This window comes from Ictidomys tridecemlineatus, chromosome 6 (assembly GCF_052094955.1).
Source record: "Ictidomys tridecemlineatus isolate mIctTri1 chromosome 6, mIctTri1.hap1, whole genome shotgun sequence".
Taxonomy (NCBI): Eukaryota; Metazoa; Chordata; class Mammalia; order Rodentia; family Sciuridae; genus Ictidomys; species Ictidomys tridecemlineatus.
This window is the reverse complement of record NC_135482.1, coordinates 44,613,920-44,632,496: the sequence shown is the minus strand read 5'-3', so window position 1 is coordinate 44,632,496 and position 18,577 is coordinate 44,613,920. Positions and strand designations below refer to the sequence as shown.

Sequence of the window (18,577 nt, the reverse complement as noted above, 5' to 3'; positions counted from 1 at the left end):
CTCTCCCTCTCCTTTTCTGTAAACCTCGCTACTGCATTAGGTGGCTGGAGGCGGGGGCTAGGAAGAGCCATCCTGGAGCTGGTTTAAAGGTAATTAGAGTCTTGTCTCTTTAATTTAAAACTCCCTAGCATTTTGCTCACGGTTTGAACCTTCTTTAATGAAGCCAGCGCTGGTCGCTGGGCAGATTGAATAATTTAATTCCTCAAAAGGTGAAAACGACTTTTTTTTTAAATCCTGAAATGCTCCTTTTGTCTATGGCTGTGCCACCCTGCATGTGTCCAATCTCTTCAGAAATGCTCCTTCTCTGCCCAGCTTCTTTGTACCATTGCATTGCCTGGTCAGCTCTTACATACTCTGCCTTAATTTAGCTGCTGCTGTGTAGTCTGAACACTTAATCAACAGTTGATAAGACAGTGGGTAGTTCTAAAACCATCATGCATTATTATAAACATTTGTTTGCTATAAGCTGCTTGAGCCCAAGGTAGCATCATTCCCACGTACATCTCATCATTTTCCATATGTATAAAAATACTGAAGAAAAAATAAATGGCAGGCTCACCATGAATTCACTTTGGAGTAAATGTGAGCTTGCCACGACATCCCTCAGCTGTGACCTGGTGAGAATTCGGCTGGCTGACTGAAGGTATTCCATGGCCACCTTCTCCCGTGGGGTTGGAATAGCCACGAAGGGTTCAACATTCCCCAAGCTACTCATGTCCAACGTAAGAGATACATTGGATCCTCGTCTACATGGAAAAATAACATTATTAGGTTAAACATCACATGAATTTATTTTGATCATACAAATTGGTCTTTTTGAAAATACATGTAATTCAGCAAGAACTTTTACAGAAATAAGGACCAAATGTATTTTTTCTTTTGGTGCCATGATTGATAATAGCAACTACTCACAAATCCTTTATAGAAAACTGACAATTTTATTTTTGCAAATAACTCCAAATTGAGAACATGTACTATAATTTACTAATAGATATAGTTGTTATGGAAATAATAGAATGGCTAATTATATTTAGTGAAAAATTTAGGGAATGTAAACACATTTGAATTGAGAAAAATCAGACATAACATAAACCAAGTTTTACTTACACATATGTCTGAAAATCCAGTAATAAATCATGTTGTCATATAATATTTTTGACATCAATGTACTGTGCTTATGATTTTACTGGACATAGGAAATATAGAGAAAAATGTCTTAAGTGTACTCCCCATGAAAAAGTAGAACAAGGTAATGCATCTATTGGTTAGCTTTACTTAGCATTCCACAAAGTATACATATTTCAAAACATCATATTACACAAATAAACACACTTATACTTTTCAAATAAAACATAATAAAAATTTAAAACCCCCACAATCTCTGTTTTGGTTCAATTTATTGCATTTGAAATACAATTTAAAAGTATAGGGCTGGGGTTGTGGCTCAGTGGTAGAGTGCTTGCCTTGGATGTCTGAGGCACTGGGTTCGATCCTCAGTACCACATAAAATAAACAAATAAAATAAAGGCATGCTGTCTATCTACAACTACAAATTTTTTTTAAAAGTATACACACACATATGCATGTATATATATGTATATATATACATATATATGTATATATATATATATATGTATTTTCTAACTTCTGAGTGAATCCTTAGTTTCTGTCTCCACCATTGCTTTATATATAGATGCATGTCTACGTGGAAATGTATATATGTACTGCTATTTAACTCTGTGGTGACCTATAAGAAACTGCAGAGATCACAGGCCTGTAAACTAAGCTCCAATTTATCTTCCCTTTATAATTACAGTCCTTTCTTTGGGAAGTGAGGTGGGGCTCTTTCAGTGTATGAAGACCCCGGGGTCCTGGGTAGAAGGTGTAAGTGACTCTTACAGTTAAAATAGCTGTAAGGAACATAACAGTAAAATAGCATGTGACAGAGACAGCAAGGCTGTTCCTATAAAATAGCCTGTGAGAGACTGAGGGTCAAAGACAGAGACTGCATTCATACTAATTGGTAGATTTAAAGGGGTCTTTGGAGTGTGTCAAGAGATTAAATATGGTGCCAAATGGTTGGTGTTGCACAGAAGGGAACACAGATCAAAGCAAATAAGAATAAAGACAGTAAGAGTAGATAGTAGGCCCAGAAGGTTAATCCCTCCAAATGGTGCTCTCCATACTTGCTATGGATTAGATTGCCACATCAGGAGATAGTTAATCGGTTAGAGCCTATTTTGTGTGTGTGTGTGTGTGTGTGTGTGTGTGTGTGTGTGTGTGTTGCTGGGGATTGAACCCAGGGCCTTGTGCATGTGAGGCAGGCACTCTACCCACTGAGCTATATCCCTAACCCTAGAGCCTAATTTTAAACAATGGAAAAATATGAGAATATAAAACCAAAAATCCACTGAACAAAAAGTTACAGCTTCAGTGCAATTCTAGTTCGATAATTGTTTTTAAAGAATAATATCATTTCATTGTTTATTTTTGCATTTGCTTATTCATTAAATAAATTTAAAAAAATATTGTGCTAGGGATTGAACCCATGGCCTCAGGCGTGCTGGGTAAACACTGTACATCTGAGCTATACTCCAGTGTTATTTTAATCTCTAAATAGTTTTAATTTCTTCTTATTCTTGATGGTCATTTAAGTGCTTGAACATTAATATTCCTTATTAATGTCTAATTATCCAACATGGAACTTAGAGATGGACTTCTAATGGTTGGGATTTCTTGATTCTTTCTTTGAGAGAAACACTGCAATAATTTTTTTCTAAATATTCCACAGATGCTTTTGCTGTTGGTTTGATCATGTCTGTGTGTAAGTCCTGTGTTACCCATTTGCACATTTATACATACATATCACCTTATTTATTACACTATTACATGTCGTTAAAGATATTATTCCAGTGTATTCTTTCCTATTTTCCTATTGAATTTATCAAAGCCTGTGATATGGATGTAGATCTTTCACAATAATCACTTGTACTCTTTCTTAATTTTGTACAGTTTTGACATTATCTATTTCAGTCAATGTGTCAATTGAAGAATTAAGAGTGATATATCTTTACTGTAGATATTATCAATGTTTCTTTCCTATTAATTTTATATTTGTTCTTACATCTGACTTTTAAAAATTTTAATATTGACATGTCTGGCTTTTATTTTGGAGTGTCTCTGAAAGATGTTTTCTCATCTTATTATTATTGTTTTTTAATTAATTAATTAATTTTTAATTTTTTAATTTGTTATTTTTAGACAGTAGAATGTATGTTGACATATCATATATATGGAGTATAATTTCCCAATCTTGTGGTTGTACTTGATGTGGAGTTACACTGGTCGTGTATTCATATATGAGCATAAAAAAGTTATGTACTATTCTTTCTACCATCTTTCCTATTCCCATCCCTCCATCCTTCCCTTCATTCCCCTTTGTCTAATCCAGTGAAATTCAATTTTTCCCTTTTGAATTATTGGGTCATTAATTAGGGAAAAGCATTCTGAACGCCTCATAAAATAATGCATATTTTATAGAGGGATGAGTGTCTCTCCCCTCACTTTTTAAATTTTTTAGTTGTTGTTAGTGATATCAGCAGGGCTTCTTGTGTTTCTTAATAGGAGGTAAAGAGCTGAGGAGGAGCAAAGAATGGTTCTACTTTTAGACCAAGGATTTCAATATATTTTTAGTGGGAAAACAGTTTTTAAAGTTCCTTGATCCATTTCTTCTGGTCACTAATTTCATGAAAAATCTTTCCCAATTATAATAATGTTTTCTATCGGCCTTACCTTTTAGTATATTTGTGAGGATTTGACTTTTGCTGGTTTCAATAGATATTTTAGTAAGGAGTGGTGAGATGCTGTCTAAGGGGTTGCTAATCACATGCCATTTTGAATTATGATTGCATTTAATTTTCAGCTTCAAAAGACAAAAGTGTCTACAATCTGTCAATGAAGTAACACCAGAGCCACTCTAGGTTCAGTAGGTGGTGAGGTCTCTTCCACCCAGTTGGACAGTGCAGATACACAAAAGAGGAGTCATTTGAGTTGTGCCCTGAAGGTAAAGGTTCAATAGGTAAATTTTGGGGAGACAATTATTTCAGAGAGATAGTGTGGAAGGAGAAAATGATAAGACAACTTTGAGAAATGACAGAGAAGCTGTTTGATCAGAAGTTCAGTTATGTAAAAAACTTGGTTTACATAATGGAAGACAGGATCATTTATCTGAGATGAGAGGGAGGCAAGAGTTGAGAACCTCTAAGGCTACTGGAAGTCTGCCCAAATCCAGGAGCAAAAGGATCAGAACATGGAGGTTTGTCAACTTCTGTTTTGGCTTCCCAAGGCACTTCCTGCCCAAACCTGGGAGACCCCATGTCTAAGGTCCATTTGCTTTAGTGTGTAAGTATGAAAGGAGTCTGTGCTAAATAGAGACCCAATGTAGCATTTTCATGTAAACTGAAATGTAAACTGTCATCCTGGTAAGGGAAGGAAGAAAGGAAACTAACATTTGTTAAATATTTATTATTTGCCAAGTATTATCATAAGGACTTTCACATATGGTAGCTCAATATTCATAGCCTTCTGCAATATTACTTCCCCTCATTTTACAGGTGAAGAGATCACCAACTTAGAAACCCAACATGGATGTATAACCGATGTGATTCTGCAATCTGTATACAGGGGAAAAATGGGAGTTCATAACCCACTTGAATCAAATGTATGAAATATGATATTCAAGAGCTATGTAATGTTTTGAACAACTAATAATAATTAAAAAAAAAAGAAACCCAACGTGGAGCAAAGATTCAGCCAAGTTACAATATAAAATCTGAGCTCTTTCATCTTTGCCTTCCAAAGCAAGGAGTAGGGTGGGCAGATTGTGATAGACTATAAATGCCCTACGTGAGGGAAAGTCAAGTCACTGGAATGCAAGTATTTGTACCAGTGTTCTGGTACAAATTTTATCTTTACAGTTAAACTTGTCTGGGCTCAAATCTTTCCTCTCCATGCCCTTGTGGTGAAACTTCGGTAAGGCCATCTAGACTTGCTGCTTTTGAACTTTCTCCTTTTATGAAAGAAACCGTATCTCAGAAGGTTATTAAAAGGTTAACTGGATAATGTAAGTAAATTGCTTGTGATGCTTGGCTGTTATTAACTTTGGGTAATAATGGGCAAAGTCTTACTTAACTGTCACATTTAGTTCTCTAAGAGATCTATTTTAGGAGGTCTTTACAAAAACTTGAACATTGTTTTTACTGAGATTAATGCTTTGAATTCAGTGGTTATAATCTACACATTTGTCACGAAACAAAAACACATCCTTCTTGATAACCTATTTATCTTAAAGTTTCTCTTTATTATGGCAAATTCATTTCCCCTGAATCCTAAACAACTCTAAAGCACTTTGCCTCAACACCTCAGACAATGTTTGAAAGTTCACTTATGGAGTTAAATTTGCACAAGCTCTTGACCTCACAGATAGCATTTTCCACAAAACAGCCCCTTATCATGGTAAGTACTCTCTGTCCTGTCCGTGAAATATGATGGTAGGATGTCATGACCTTAGAAAAAAAATCTTTGCTTTTGTTAATTCTTATTCTCAAGGAACAGGCAATATTTAGATTAAGTGAAATATGGTGGAATTAGGAAATCTAATCAGTAGAATAAAAAAATAGTAAAATATTTGGGCACTTCCTAGTCAGGTCTTGTGCTTAGAGAGAAGAGATTAAATATACTCATGTTTTAATTTTTTATTATATAAATAATGCAAGTTCATTAGAGGAAATCTATAAAGTTTAGAAGTTGTAAGAAAAAGGAATTAAAATCACTCCTACTCATGTATTCTTTACTTGCCTTTAAATTGACTTTTAAACTTTGCTGTTTTGTGGGCAGCGATGGCAGTGGCTTATTATTTTATTTCTTTGGTTAAAGATGAGGATAAGTTAGATTTTCATTTGTTTATGTAGGTCTTTACCTTTGAGAATTTTCTGTTCATTCTCTTCATTCTCTTTCCTCATTTTTATATTGTAACATTAATATATTTATTATTGACTAGGCTGATGTTTATATATGACATTGTCTGATGTATATGTTGCAAACATATACTTTCTTATTGTCTTGAAACATGAAGAATTGTTTAAAATTTATATTTATGTTCAGTCTATTGTTAATCTTTACTTTGTAGAGGATTGTTGCATTGCTTTAATTCAGAAATTTGAATTAAATTGAAATTTAGTTTCTTAAATTTTTTAATGTATTTATAATTTATTTTGGGGTATGGGAAAAGAAAAATCCTCAAGGTCTTTTTTTGTTGTTGTTGTTGGGGGGGTACTAGGGATTGAACTCAGGGGCACTTAACCACTGAGCTACATCCTCCCCCTGCCTTTTTTTTTTGCATTTTATTTAAAGACAAGGTCTCATTGGGTTGCTTAGTGCCTCATTTTTGCTGAGGCTGTCTGTGAACTGGTGATCCTCCTGCCTCAGCCTCCTGAGCCGCTGGGATTACAGGCATACACCACCTCCCCAGCTTCAAGGTCTTTGTTTTCTTTTCAAACAGGTTATCAATATTTATAGCACTTTGCTGAAAAATCTAGAGAGGGATATAATTTATAAAATAGGAATGTTATTTGTTTTCGTTTGGTACTGGGGATTGAACCTAAAGGCACTTAACCGCTGAGCCACATCCCCAGTCTTTTTTTTTTTTTCTTTTGAGACAGGGTCTCACTAAGTTGCTTAGGGGCTCACTAAATTTCTGAGATTGGTCTCAAACTTTCACTTCTCCTGCTTCAGCCTTGCAAGTAACTGGGAATACAGATGTGTGCCATTGAGCCCAGTTGGAATGCTATAACTAACTAATGATTTGAAAGGTAAAATACTATTTTACTGAACTAAGAGAACAGGAATTTGATCAATCACATCCATAAACCAAAAGGGTATAAGAAGTGAGCATAGAAGCAAAAAGACATTTCTAAAGCAAAGCAAACACAAATTATGGAAAAATAAAAACAAGATAGAAAAATATCTAAATGATTTAGAGAAAACAAATTAATAAAATAGTAGAAGTCTGAGACCTTTAATTAAAAAAAAAACAGTGCGTAAAAGTAAGACAGAACTTATATTGAAAGTCTTGCTTCTATTTTGTCATGTAGCTGTGAACAAACTGTTTAGCTTTTTTAGTGCCTCATGATTGCTGTTGGACAAAAGGGAACATAATAAAAAGCCTTATCGAGCTGCTGCTGTAGCACCAATTATTATTTATGCCAAAAAATAAAGAGGAGGGAGGAAATTCAAAAGATACCATTGCAAACAATTGAAGGAAAAAGCAAATTCTTAAGGAAAGGTAACAGGAATGCAATAAACATTAACATGCTAATTTCAATTAAGTAAAAAGGAAAACATGTCTAAATATTGTGGGCCAGGGCCACACATCCAGTTCAGCAAGAGAATATAAACATTTCAGCTGAAATTGTTCAATTCCTCATCATTGTTTCTAGAAATACAAGAACACTGCAGCTGAGTGTTGGCAGAGCTGAGAAAGCAGGCATTTATTTTCCTAGTAGGTGAGGGCCAGAAGCTGGATTTAGGGGGCTGGGGTTGTGGCTCAGTGGTAGAGCTCTTGCCTAGTATGTGTGAGGCACTGGGTTCGATCCTCAGCACCACATATAAGTAAATAAAAAATAAATATTCATCAACAACTAAAAAATAAAAGTAAAAATAAAGAAGCTGGATTTAGGCAGAAGGGTACAGTTTCCTGTGTTGTGTGAAAGGGACTAATTCTTAATTGTGCTACTCTTTCTGTAGTGCTGACCATGGAATGTTATGAGATTTCAAGCCTGGCACTTCATTCAGTACCCAGTAAAGAACAGAAATAGGAGTAGAACAAGATGAGAGAAATGGCCAGTCTGCCTGCAGTGTAGGAAGATGTACTTCTCAGACTCCTGGATGATAAAATTACTTTTCAGTGGGAAATGGTGGCAGCTGTTTATCTTGAAGAACTTCAAATGAGAAAAGAAAGATATGCATCTTAATGATTATAAGAATTTCACATAGAGTGAAAGCAAACAGATTTGACCTTTGAGAATGTTTTTGGTTTTGTTTTAAAAAATACATAATTTGCCCAGAGCCGTCTTCGTTAGTATATACATCTTTCACATGATAGGAAGAACTTTATTTTTATTTTTTTTAAGAGAGAGAGAATTTTTAATATTTATTTTTTAGTTTTCAGCGGACACAACATCTTTGTATGTGGTGCTGAGGATCAAATCTGGGCTGCATGCATGCCAGGCGAGCGCATTACCACTTGAGCCACATCCCCAACCCAATAGGAAGAACTTTTAAGACTGACATTCTTCTCACTAGATCTAAAAATGTGAGTCCAAGGACTTCAGCCCAACCTTGCCTCCCTGTGTGTTATAATAGTTCATTTGAATAACAAAGGATAGGAAAATAGTAAAATGGAGAGATGGAATTCCTTTACTACATGTGGATTGACTGGCCACCAAAGCCCTTTGTAACTTCAATTCTTTGGTTTTTAAATACCAAGGGTTAATAGTATCTAATTAATAATCCGCTGTTTCCATCTCTCTCTCTCTCTCTCTCTCTCTCTCTCTCTCTCTCTCTCTCTCTCTTTCAGTACTGGAGATTGAACCCAGGGGCACTCTTCCACTGAGCCACATCTCCAGCCCTATTTTATTTTAAATTTTTAGACAGGTTTTCACTAAGTTGGTGGGCCTGGTGGGCCTAGTCTTGAACTTGTAATCCTCCTGCCTCAGTCTCCCAAATTGCTGGGAGTACAGTCATGTGCCACCAGTTCCAACCTGTTTTCATCTCTTTATCTTTAAGTAAATTATATGTAGTACCCTTTTTCTGGACCACTTGACAGATGAGAGTGAGGAGAAAGATACCAAGCACTAGGAAAGTTATTTATTGTGACAAAAATTCAAGGTTACTAATCTCTAGAAGCTGTAATAAATGAATAGGTCCTATATAATAAGTATAAAAGATATCAGGTCCGGGATCTGGAAGATAGTAAATTTCACTCTAAAGTAAAAAGAAAATCTTGTAATACATTGAAAGAACATTTTTGGTGTGGAAATATGGGAAATGATCCATTTTTCTACCTGAAATCACCTACTTCATTGGGTAGACTGTCGCTCTTCCTTTTAAATGATTTGCAAAAAGTTTTTGCATTTGTACCATGATATCAGATCTTTCATAGGCACATAGGACAAGGAAAAATTTAATACACTTTTATTATTTAAAAATAATCACTTAAAAAGCATATAAATTGAAGTTGTTGCATTATTCTTTAAGTACTGCCCTTAGGATCTGAGCTTAAATAGATGCTAGGCCACTTTGCTTAAACTCACTGGATCTCAGACTCCTTAATTGCAAATAAGGATAATGAAACTCATGGGGTTGTTTCACATTATAAAATGTAAGGAAGGAAAAATATGTGAATTTTTCCAGCACATAATACACATTTGCAAATGATGATGACGACGATGATGATGATGATGATGATAATAATAATAATAATAATAATAGTAGTAGTCGTAATTCTTATTTCACATATATAGCTGGGAAAGTGGTGTGGGCATACCCTGATAAATATTTGAAGAAGTCAAGGTTGGTAAAATTGGTTAGTGAGTGAAAGTTTGCAGCAGTGTTATAAATATAACAGTGATCACTTGAGATGAGACCATTTTTCATACCCCATGGACTTAAAAATTTTACCTCATGTGTTTACAATTAGCACACTGTTTTCTAATCAAAAGGCATATTCACTGCAGAAAAACTAACAAGCATAGATAAAAAGAAAGAAAATTATTCCATAATAATGATACTTAGAGTAATTGCTGATAACATTTTGTGTATGGTCTTCAAGTCTTTATATGTATGTCAATTACTCAATATATTATTTTATGTTTTAATTTTTTTTATAAACTAAATATATCTTGAATGTCTTTTCATGTCTCAGATTTATTTAAAGGCTGTTTTCAAACATTCTGTAGTATCCCTTTGTGTGGATGTAACAATTGTTTATTTAACCAATATCTTATTTTTGGACAGTAAGTTATTTTCAGTTTTTCACCATTATAAACAAAACTGCAATAAACAACCTTGTACTTAAGTGTGCATTTCCATGCTTATTTTTTTAGTTAAGGCATTTAAAAAACTTAACTCAAAATCTCTGAGTTTGAAGAAGTTGCTGGACACAAGGGGCTTGGAAGAAGCATGAAGCTGGACTCTTAGGGTCCTTTATGCTAACTTAGTTTAGATCCTCTTCGTCTCTGGTCCAGACTCTTCCAGTAGGTCTGGACTTACTTCCAGTAATACTTCCTATCTCTAACATCTCCTAGTTCAATATTTTCTTCCAGATTTTACTGGAATGAAATATGATAATAAAACCCCAACTAGCAGCCCTTCAACATATTATGCTTGCTAATCCACTCCCTGTGTTTTTCTCTAGCCTCATCTGTCACATACTACCTTTTCCTGAGCCCCTGTCAAGCAATCAACCTGCATCTCTGTTCCCTATGCCTCAAATGAGCTTGCCCTCAATTTCTTCAGATCCCCTTCCAAACCTTAGGGGCTTTTTCATAGAGCAGTTTTTCTAATATGTCTTCAATATATGCCATAATCATTAGAAATGATCTGCTCTAAGTGTGAACTCCTGAGGGCAAAGACTTGGCTTTAATCTTTTCTCCTTCTGTACCACTAAATACATAGAAGGCAACACTTATTACCTGCATAGATGAAAGTTTGCAAATAAACTGTTTAGAGTAATGCTAAGCACAATACTTGTGGTCTGATGGCTCTTCCAATCCTTCTGGAAACAGGGGGAATTTGAAGATCATGGTAGAACAGTTTTAAAATTTGAGTGAAGCCAAGCTTATGCAGGTACAGTAAATGCTACAGTTGAGGTCTAGTTTAGTTTGAGTCTTATTTAAATATCAATAGACTGAGCATTAGCATTCTAAAGACTTATGGTGATTTTGTTCATACAAAGAAAAGTAGTGCTTTGTTTTGTAATCAAGTATGATTGATTTTTACTCTCTCTTTTTTGGCATTTGGTATTGTTTTGACTGTCGCTCATGGTGAGGAGGCTGTTTCCCTTTTTAAAAAAAGAACAAAATGATGGTGGCTCTAATTTTAGTTCCCAAGTTTGGTTCTTCCTAGTTCATATAATTAGTTAAGAGAAAGATGATGCTGGAGAAACATTAAGTTTCAATGAGTAAACCAATCTTTCTAAAATGAGGACTCTCTTTCAATTTCGGTTGATTTATATACAAATATGAACACACACACACACACACACACAGTATTTTCTAAGCCACACAATACAGTTGATTCCCTGTCTGCTTACACAATCATTAGCAGGTAGGTTAAATATATTCATTTACTTTCAAGACCAGAAATGACATACATGATAATAATTAGCTACAGAATTCAGCTAAAATGTGAATCATCAGAAATTATACAACATTTTTTTGATGTTAAAAAAAAAAGGACTCAATAAACTGGAAGTAGAAGGGAACTTCCTCAACCTGACAAATGTCAAGTACAAAAAAGTCCACAGCTAACATCATACTTAATGAGGAAAGACTCAAGCTTTCCACATAAGATCAGGCACAAGACAAAGTCTGCTCTTCCAACATCTATTCCATATTGTACTGGTACTTCTTGCCATTGCAATTAGATAAGTAAATGAAACAAAAGAAATCCAGATTGGAAAGGAAAAAGTAAATTGCATTTTTTTTTCAGATGACACAAATTTATATACAAGAATCTCCAAGGATTTCACACACAAAAAATGTATTTTAAGTAATAATCGAAGTTCAAAAAGTTGCATGACACAATATCAAGAAAAATTAATTGTGCTTCTATATACAAAGAATATAGAATATGTGCAAAGAATAATCTAAAAATTAAATTAAAAATAATTCCATTAACAATATTATCAAAAAGAATAAAATGTTTAGGAATAAAATTTTCAAGAAATCTAAGACAGGTACACTTGGACCTGTACAACATCACTGAAATAAATTAAAAGCCTAAATAAATGGAAGCACTTACAACATTGACATGTTGAAAGGCTTAATATCATTAAGATGGTACTACTTTCTGAAACTGATCTACAGATTCAGCTCTAACCTCATCAAAATCCTAGATGGTGTTTTTTTGCAAAATGAAAAAGCCTAACATCCATGTGGAAATGCAAGGAACTCAAAATTGACAAAATAATCTTGAGAAAGAACAAAGATGGAAGACTCACTATCCCTGAGTTCAAATTTACTATGAAGTTAACAAAAACAATGAAGTATTAGCATAAAGACTGACATACAGATTGACAGAATTGAGAATCAAGAAATAAGAAGAGACATTGAAAATCAAAACCATAAGAAGATGACACTCACAGTTGCTAGGAGGGTGATAATGAAAAAGATGGACAATAAGAATTGGTGAAGATGTGGAGAAACTGTAACTCTCATATACTGTTAATGGTAGTGTACCATGGTTCAGTCACTTGCGAAAACATTTGATAGTGCTTCACAACATTAAGCCTAGAGTTATCATGTGGCTCAGCAATTCCATTGTTTCCAAATTAAAAACATACCAACTCAAAACTTATATGCAGATGTTCATAGAAGAATAATCCATAATAATATGGATTATTATTATCCATAATAACCCAAAGTAGGACCAATCCAAATATCTATCAGCTGGTAAATGAATAAACCAAATATGCTATATCTACAAAATGGAATATAATGTCCTTTAAAAAGGAAGTGTGCACTGATACATGCTACCATGTAGATGAACCTTGAAAACACATTACATAAAAGAAGCCAGACACACCAGACTACATATTGTATGATTCCTTTTGCGTGAAATGCCCAAAATATAAAAAACCTATAAAGATAGAAAATAGATAGGAGTTGCCAGAGGTTGAGGAGTGGGGAACTGAGGAGGGAATGCCCATGCATGTGGGGTTTCTTTTGGGGGCAATGAAAATCTTCTTGAATTAAATGTTGGTAAATATTTGGTAAGGTCTTATATTTGATGTTTGTTAACAATTTTATCATAGCATCATTTTACTAATGAAAGATTTACTTTTTGAAAGTTTAATAAAAATTTTGTCGATTGTAGAAAAATAAAATAGTTTTCCTATTTTATTTTTAATGGGCCAGAATGACTGAAAACATTTTGTGGAGAGACACTTTCTGCCTGGCAGGTGCCATAAAGCTTCTGTGGAATATATGCATTTATCCTGCAGAGACATGGCAACTCTTATTATTTTTAGCTGGTGATAGATACGTCTGGAAAATTTTGTTTTCAACCTATATATGTGTTTATTTAACAAAACTGAATATTTATGAGTAACATCGTGTAGAACAGGAACAATGTATGTCAGTAATGATAAATTTTCACTATGGATTTATAAATGAAATTATGGGAACATTTTATCACAGTTCAAGATTCCATATATCTGCCTTGCTCTGCTAGTGTAGTGAGAGGCAGCAAATTTCCTAGTAAATGTATCTGTAGCAGCAATTTTTCTTAATACATCTTTAAGATGTGATGTGGTGCCCTGCCTTCACCTTTGATGTGTGTTTTTCAGTCTCTCTTCACACCTGTGTGCACACAAATACATACCCACCCCCCAAAAGGGTACCTAATATTCCCTCAGGATTTGGACCCTCTGCTTGTTATATGTTCACAATGGAAGAGTAAATTTCCTCATTTCCATCCCCTCTGGTTAAGGGGCATAGAAGGTTGCAGGAAAAGAAAAGGAAGAAAAGTGAAAGTATTGAAGGTCAATAACTTCATCCTTACTCTGCTTAGAAACAAGCAGGATCCTGGCTTAGTTACTGCACTGAAGTCCTGAAGCAATAACCAGCTGGCCTCAGCTCAACTTGGAAGGAAACAATCTCATTTAATTGTCACAACTATTCTTGAGGCAGATGTTATGATTATTGTCATCTTATATACAGAGAAACCAAATATGTTAACTTTATCAAAATTCACTCAGTAAGGACTGTGAATTTCATTCTTAACCACTAGATATACTGAACTTAGTTCAATAACAAACACATATCCATACCTATTTTTTTTTCTTCTAGAAATTGGGCTGGGCCCTGGGGGTGGAGGGCATTGGCTAATGTTAATAAGATGTGGCCTCTGACATTGAGAACTTTATAGACTCGGAGGAAAGAATCCTAAGCAGATTATTCTAATACCATGTAGCCTGTTAGAGCATGGAGACGTGCTTAAGAGTTTATAAAAGATATTTATGTTTTATACCAATCCTTTTATACCATGTTTTATACCAATCCTTGAACTTGACCAATGCACCAGAGAGAAACATTTATAAAATTAAATTTTCACAAAGAAAAACTTCACCTTGATGGGAAGAAATAGTTACGTTAAAAAGTAATTGCATCTAATGTCTATCTGAAAGCACCTAGAGGTCCTTCTCTGGTTTTTGACATAAGAAGCTGTAATCTTAAGTCATTAGCCTCGAGGGCACATCAAGACCCACCTTTACCTAAAATGAACTCTCAATCAAAATTAGGAAAATCTACCATTTCCAGAGTTTCCCCAAATGTTCCGCCAAGAACAATAATTTATTTAAATATACATTCCTGTGTTTGTTCAGAGTTCATTTTAAAGGGTACCACCCACTAATGCAATGCCGGTCTTGGTCAGTTAGGTCCTTTGCAAATAAACCAGGATGACCATTGCCCTCTACAAGTCACTGGCCTTTCACCTTGGAATTTTAGAGTAGGGAGTTGCTTCCTTTAGGGCAGCAAAGAGTCAATGACTTTGCTGAGTTACTCTGTGGCCACAGATTGTATTCAAAGTATCATCACCCTCAGGTGGAAGGAAGGAAGGTGCCAACTACCTAGAAGAGTGGTGTTAGTGATAAATGAAGAGGGGGCACTTGATTTGATCACTATGATCACATTCTTGCCAATGTAAATACACCTTCATGGTATCAGTGGTGTCTAGGGCAGGATAGATGTTTCAATATAAATCATCAAACCCAGTTGCCAATACCTAAAATAAGCCTTTTCCCTCAACTATGGGATTTGTTCATCTGATGAATGAACTTGGTGATCTTTGAAATAGGACCTTGACTTTTCACTGCTTTCGGACTCAAATAATTTATTTTAATTTCTGGGTCTTTTCTCATCCACTGACAGACCGAATAATTGCAAGATAATCCTGAAAATCAAGTAGCCATTCACCTAAGTGCAGATAACATGAGTATCGAGCAAAGTGCAGAATTCAAAGTTTTGATACTGTTTTATTGTCTATATATTATGTCCAAGGAGCAGATGTACTGGTAAAAAATAAATATTTCTGGAATGCAAAATATCATACTCATTTTAAAGAGTGAACTGAAATTTGTCATGTAAAGGATACTTTTATACTCGCTGCAGGAAATACATTTCCAGAAATAAAAGTGTTCTAAATTAGCATGCTTCAACCAAATCAAATAAAATTTTAAAATGCCCAGAAGCAATGTCCAATTAATTTTCTAGAAACCGCTAACATTTTGATATAAAATTTAATTTATGTATACTCCCCCCTTTTCATTGATATATAATTCATATACCATAAAGTTCACCTTTCTAAAGTGTACAATTTAGTGGTTTTTAGTAAAGTCACAGAGTTGTGTAAACATCACCGCAATAAATCTTAAAACATTTCTTTACCCTCAAAAGAAACTACCCACCTACTGACATTCTTCCCTCTCCCCAGTCCCTACAAACCATTAATCTACTTTCTATATCTATGGACTTATCTGTTGTGGACATACACATGGAATACTGTGATACGTGGCCATCTGTGTCTGACGTCCTTAATGTAGGATTGTGTTTTCAGAGTCTTTCACATTGTAGCATCTAGGAGTATTGCAGTCCTGTCTATGGTGCGTTATGTTTCATGTATAAGCATGCTACCTTTTGTTGATCCATTTGTCAGCTAATGAACACTTCAGTTGGTTCCGATCTTGACCACTATGAATTATTCTGCAACAAACATTGGTGTGCAAGTTTGCGCGTGGAAATGTGTTTTCATTTCTCTTGGAGATGCATCTAGCAGTGGAATGGCTAAGTCATATGGTAACTCTAGGTTTAACTTTTCTGAAGCACTACCAAATGTTATTCCCAAGTGGCTGGACCATTTTGCATCCCCAGCAGCAATGTATGCGAGTTCCAGTTTCTCCACATTTTGTCCAATACGTGTCACTGTCTGTATTTTACCATAGCCATTTTAGTGAGTATAGAGTGGTATCTCATTGTGGCTTGGATGGCATTTTCCTAATGACTAATGATGTTGAGCATCTTTTGAAGAACTTTCTGAACACGTGTGTATCTTCTAATTCTTTGCCCATTTTTGCCTTATTCCCTTTTTATTTTCAGTTATAAAGTTTTACATGGATACTAGACCTTTATCACATATGATTTGGAAATATTGCTTCCTATTCTGTTGATTGTCTTTTTACTTTTTGACAATGTCTGTGATGGTTAAGTTAATGTGTCAACAGGACAGTCATCTGATCAAACAATACTCTGGGTGTTTTTGTAATAGTATACTGGGTGAGATTAACATTTAAATCTATATAGGGAGGACAGAAGATTGATCTCTCTGGTGTGGTAAGCCTCACGCTATCAATTAAAGTCCTGAATCTAACAGAAGAGCGAACTCTTCCTAGAGTAAGGATCCTGATGACTTGGTGGTCTTTGAAATGGGGCATTGACTTTTTCCTGCTTTCAGTCTCAAACTGAAGTATCAATTTTCTTTTTCTGGATCTCAAAGCTGCAGGCCTTCAGACTAGAACAATACCTTTAGCCCTGACATTTAGGTCTTTGATCTACCAAAATAGAAAGATGCATTTGTACAAAGATGAAAAAATCATACACTATATATGAACATATAAATATATACACACACACACATAGATGTATACCTACTAGTAAAAGTATAAAAATATATAGGGGGATGATGAACATTAAATTTAGAATAGTGGTTGCCTTCAAGGGAGAGGAAAGACAATTAGATTAGTTAAAATACACCAGTTTGTTTGTTTGTTTCTTTCCTTCCTTCTTTGCCAGCGATTGAACCCAGGGCCTTACTCATGCTAGGCAAATGCTATACAACTGAGCTCTATCTCCTGCCCTTTTTAAATTTTGAGGCAGGGTCTTGCCAAGTTGCTGAGGCTGGCCTTGAACTTGTGATCCTCCTGCCTCAGCCTCTCAAATTGCTGGAACTACAGGTGTGTACCAACATGCTCAGCAAAATCAACCAGAGTTTCTATTTGTATTTATAATGTTTTATTAATTAAACTGGATAGTATAGGCATGGATGTTCATTATATAACTCTCTATAGGTGTGAATGGAAGCATGTCATGATGAAAGGAATGAGCATGATGTCAAGAACCATGAGATGTAGACCTCATAGCTATGTCTTCATAGCATAAAGTGTGTGGCAGGCCCTTTCTATGGAAAAGGGATTTGTTGCAACACCCCCAATGAATGCCTGAATCTTTGGATAGTACTAAGCATTGTATATACTGCCTTTCCTTTTATCTATGATAAAGTTTACTTTGTAAATTAGGGCCAGTAAGAGATGACTAACAATAACTAATAATAAAAATAAGACAATTTTATCAATATTCTGTAATAGTTTTGTGGATGTGGTATCTTTCTCTTTCAAAATACCTTATGGCACTGTCCTCACCATTCTTTTGATAATATGTGATGGTACAATGTCTTTATGATGAGACGAAGTAAGGTGGCTGATACAGGCATTGTGATGTCATGTGATGCTACTCTGTAACTATGTAAGAGTTACTTGAACCCAAGTATTGGGAAACTAAATGATTAATAGCTAGTTAGTATACGCAGCATGGATACACTGGACCAAAGGGTAATATAAATCTAGGGCAAAACAGAGTGGGATAGTATAAAACTTCATCATGCTACTCATAAGGATGTGCAATTTAATACTTATGATTTTTTTTTACTTCAGCATTTTTCAACATAATATTTTTGTACCATAGTTTATCACAGCTATCTGTAATCATGGAAAGGGAAACTGAAGATAAAGGAGACTAAGGTAGTTTTGGCATTACTTAATTAATCTGAGATTGATATCCCAAAATACCTCTTGATCTTAATGACTGTGTTTGTCTACATTATTATTAAAAAACAATGTGGTTGATGTTCCAGTTCCACTTCATTTTATGTTAAATGGATGTATCTGTGTTATAAAAATCTGTTATTTCAAATAAAATAATATCTTATTTGAATTTGTAGATCTTAATTTTTATAAAGCTTTTATTTGTTTATTTTGTAGTGCTGGGGACTGAACCCAGGGCCTCTCACATGCTAAGTATCTATATCACATGCTAAGTATCTCACATGCTAAATATCTATATTCCCAGCTTTTTTGTAATTTCCAAATTACACAGAAGGAAGAAAGTGAAAAAGAAAGGCCTCTTTCCCTTAGTTTCTTCCATCTCCTCATTTTTGACTCTACTTCTCACTGCACACCACTGTT

General features: G+C 34.8%; 1 protein-coding gene across 3 annotated transcripts in view; it reads right to left on the bottom strand.

Annotated features, from left to right (window-relative positions):
* The window catches only part of Ptprr (protein tyrosine phosphatase receptor type R), a 253,577-nt gene that overhangs the window by 46,525 nt on the left and 188,475 nt on the right, over positions 1-18,577 (bottom strand). For all 3 annotated transcript variants that reach the window (XM_078053134.1, XM_078053133.1, XM_078053135.1), the window contains one exon: positions 560-746. In XM_078053134.1, coding sequence (XP_077909260.1) covers positions 560-746 — 187 coding nt within the window. The remainder of the gene's footprint in view (positions 1-559; positions 747-18,577) is intronic.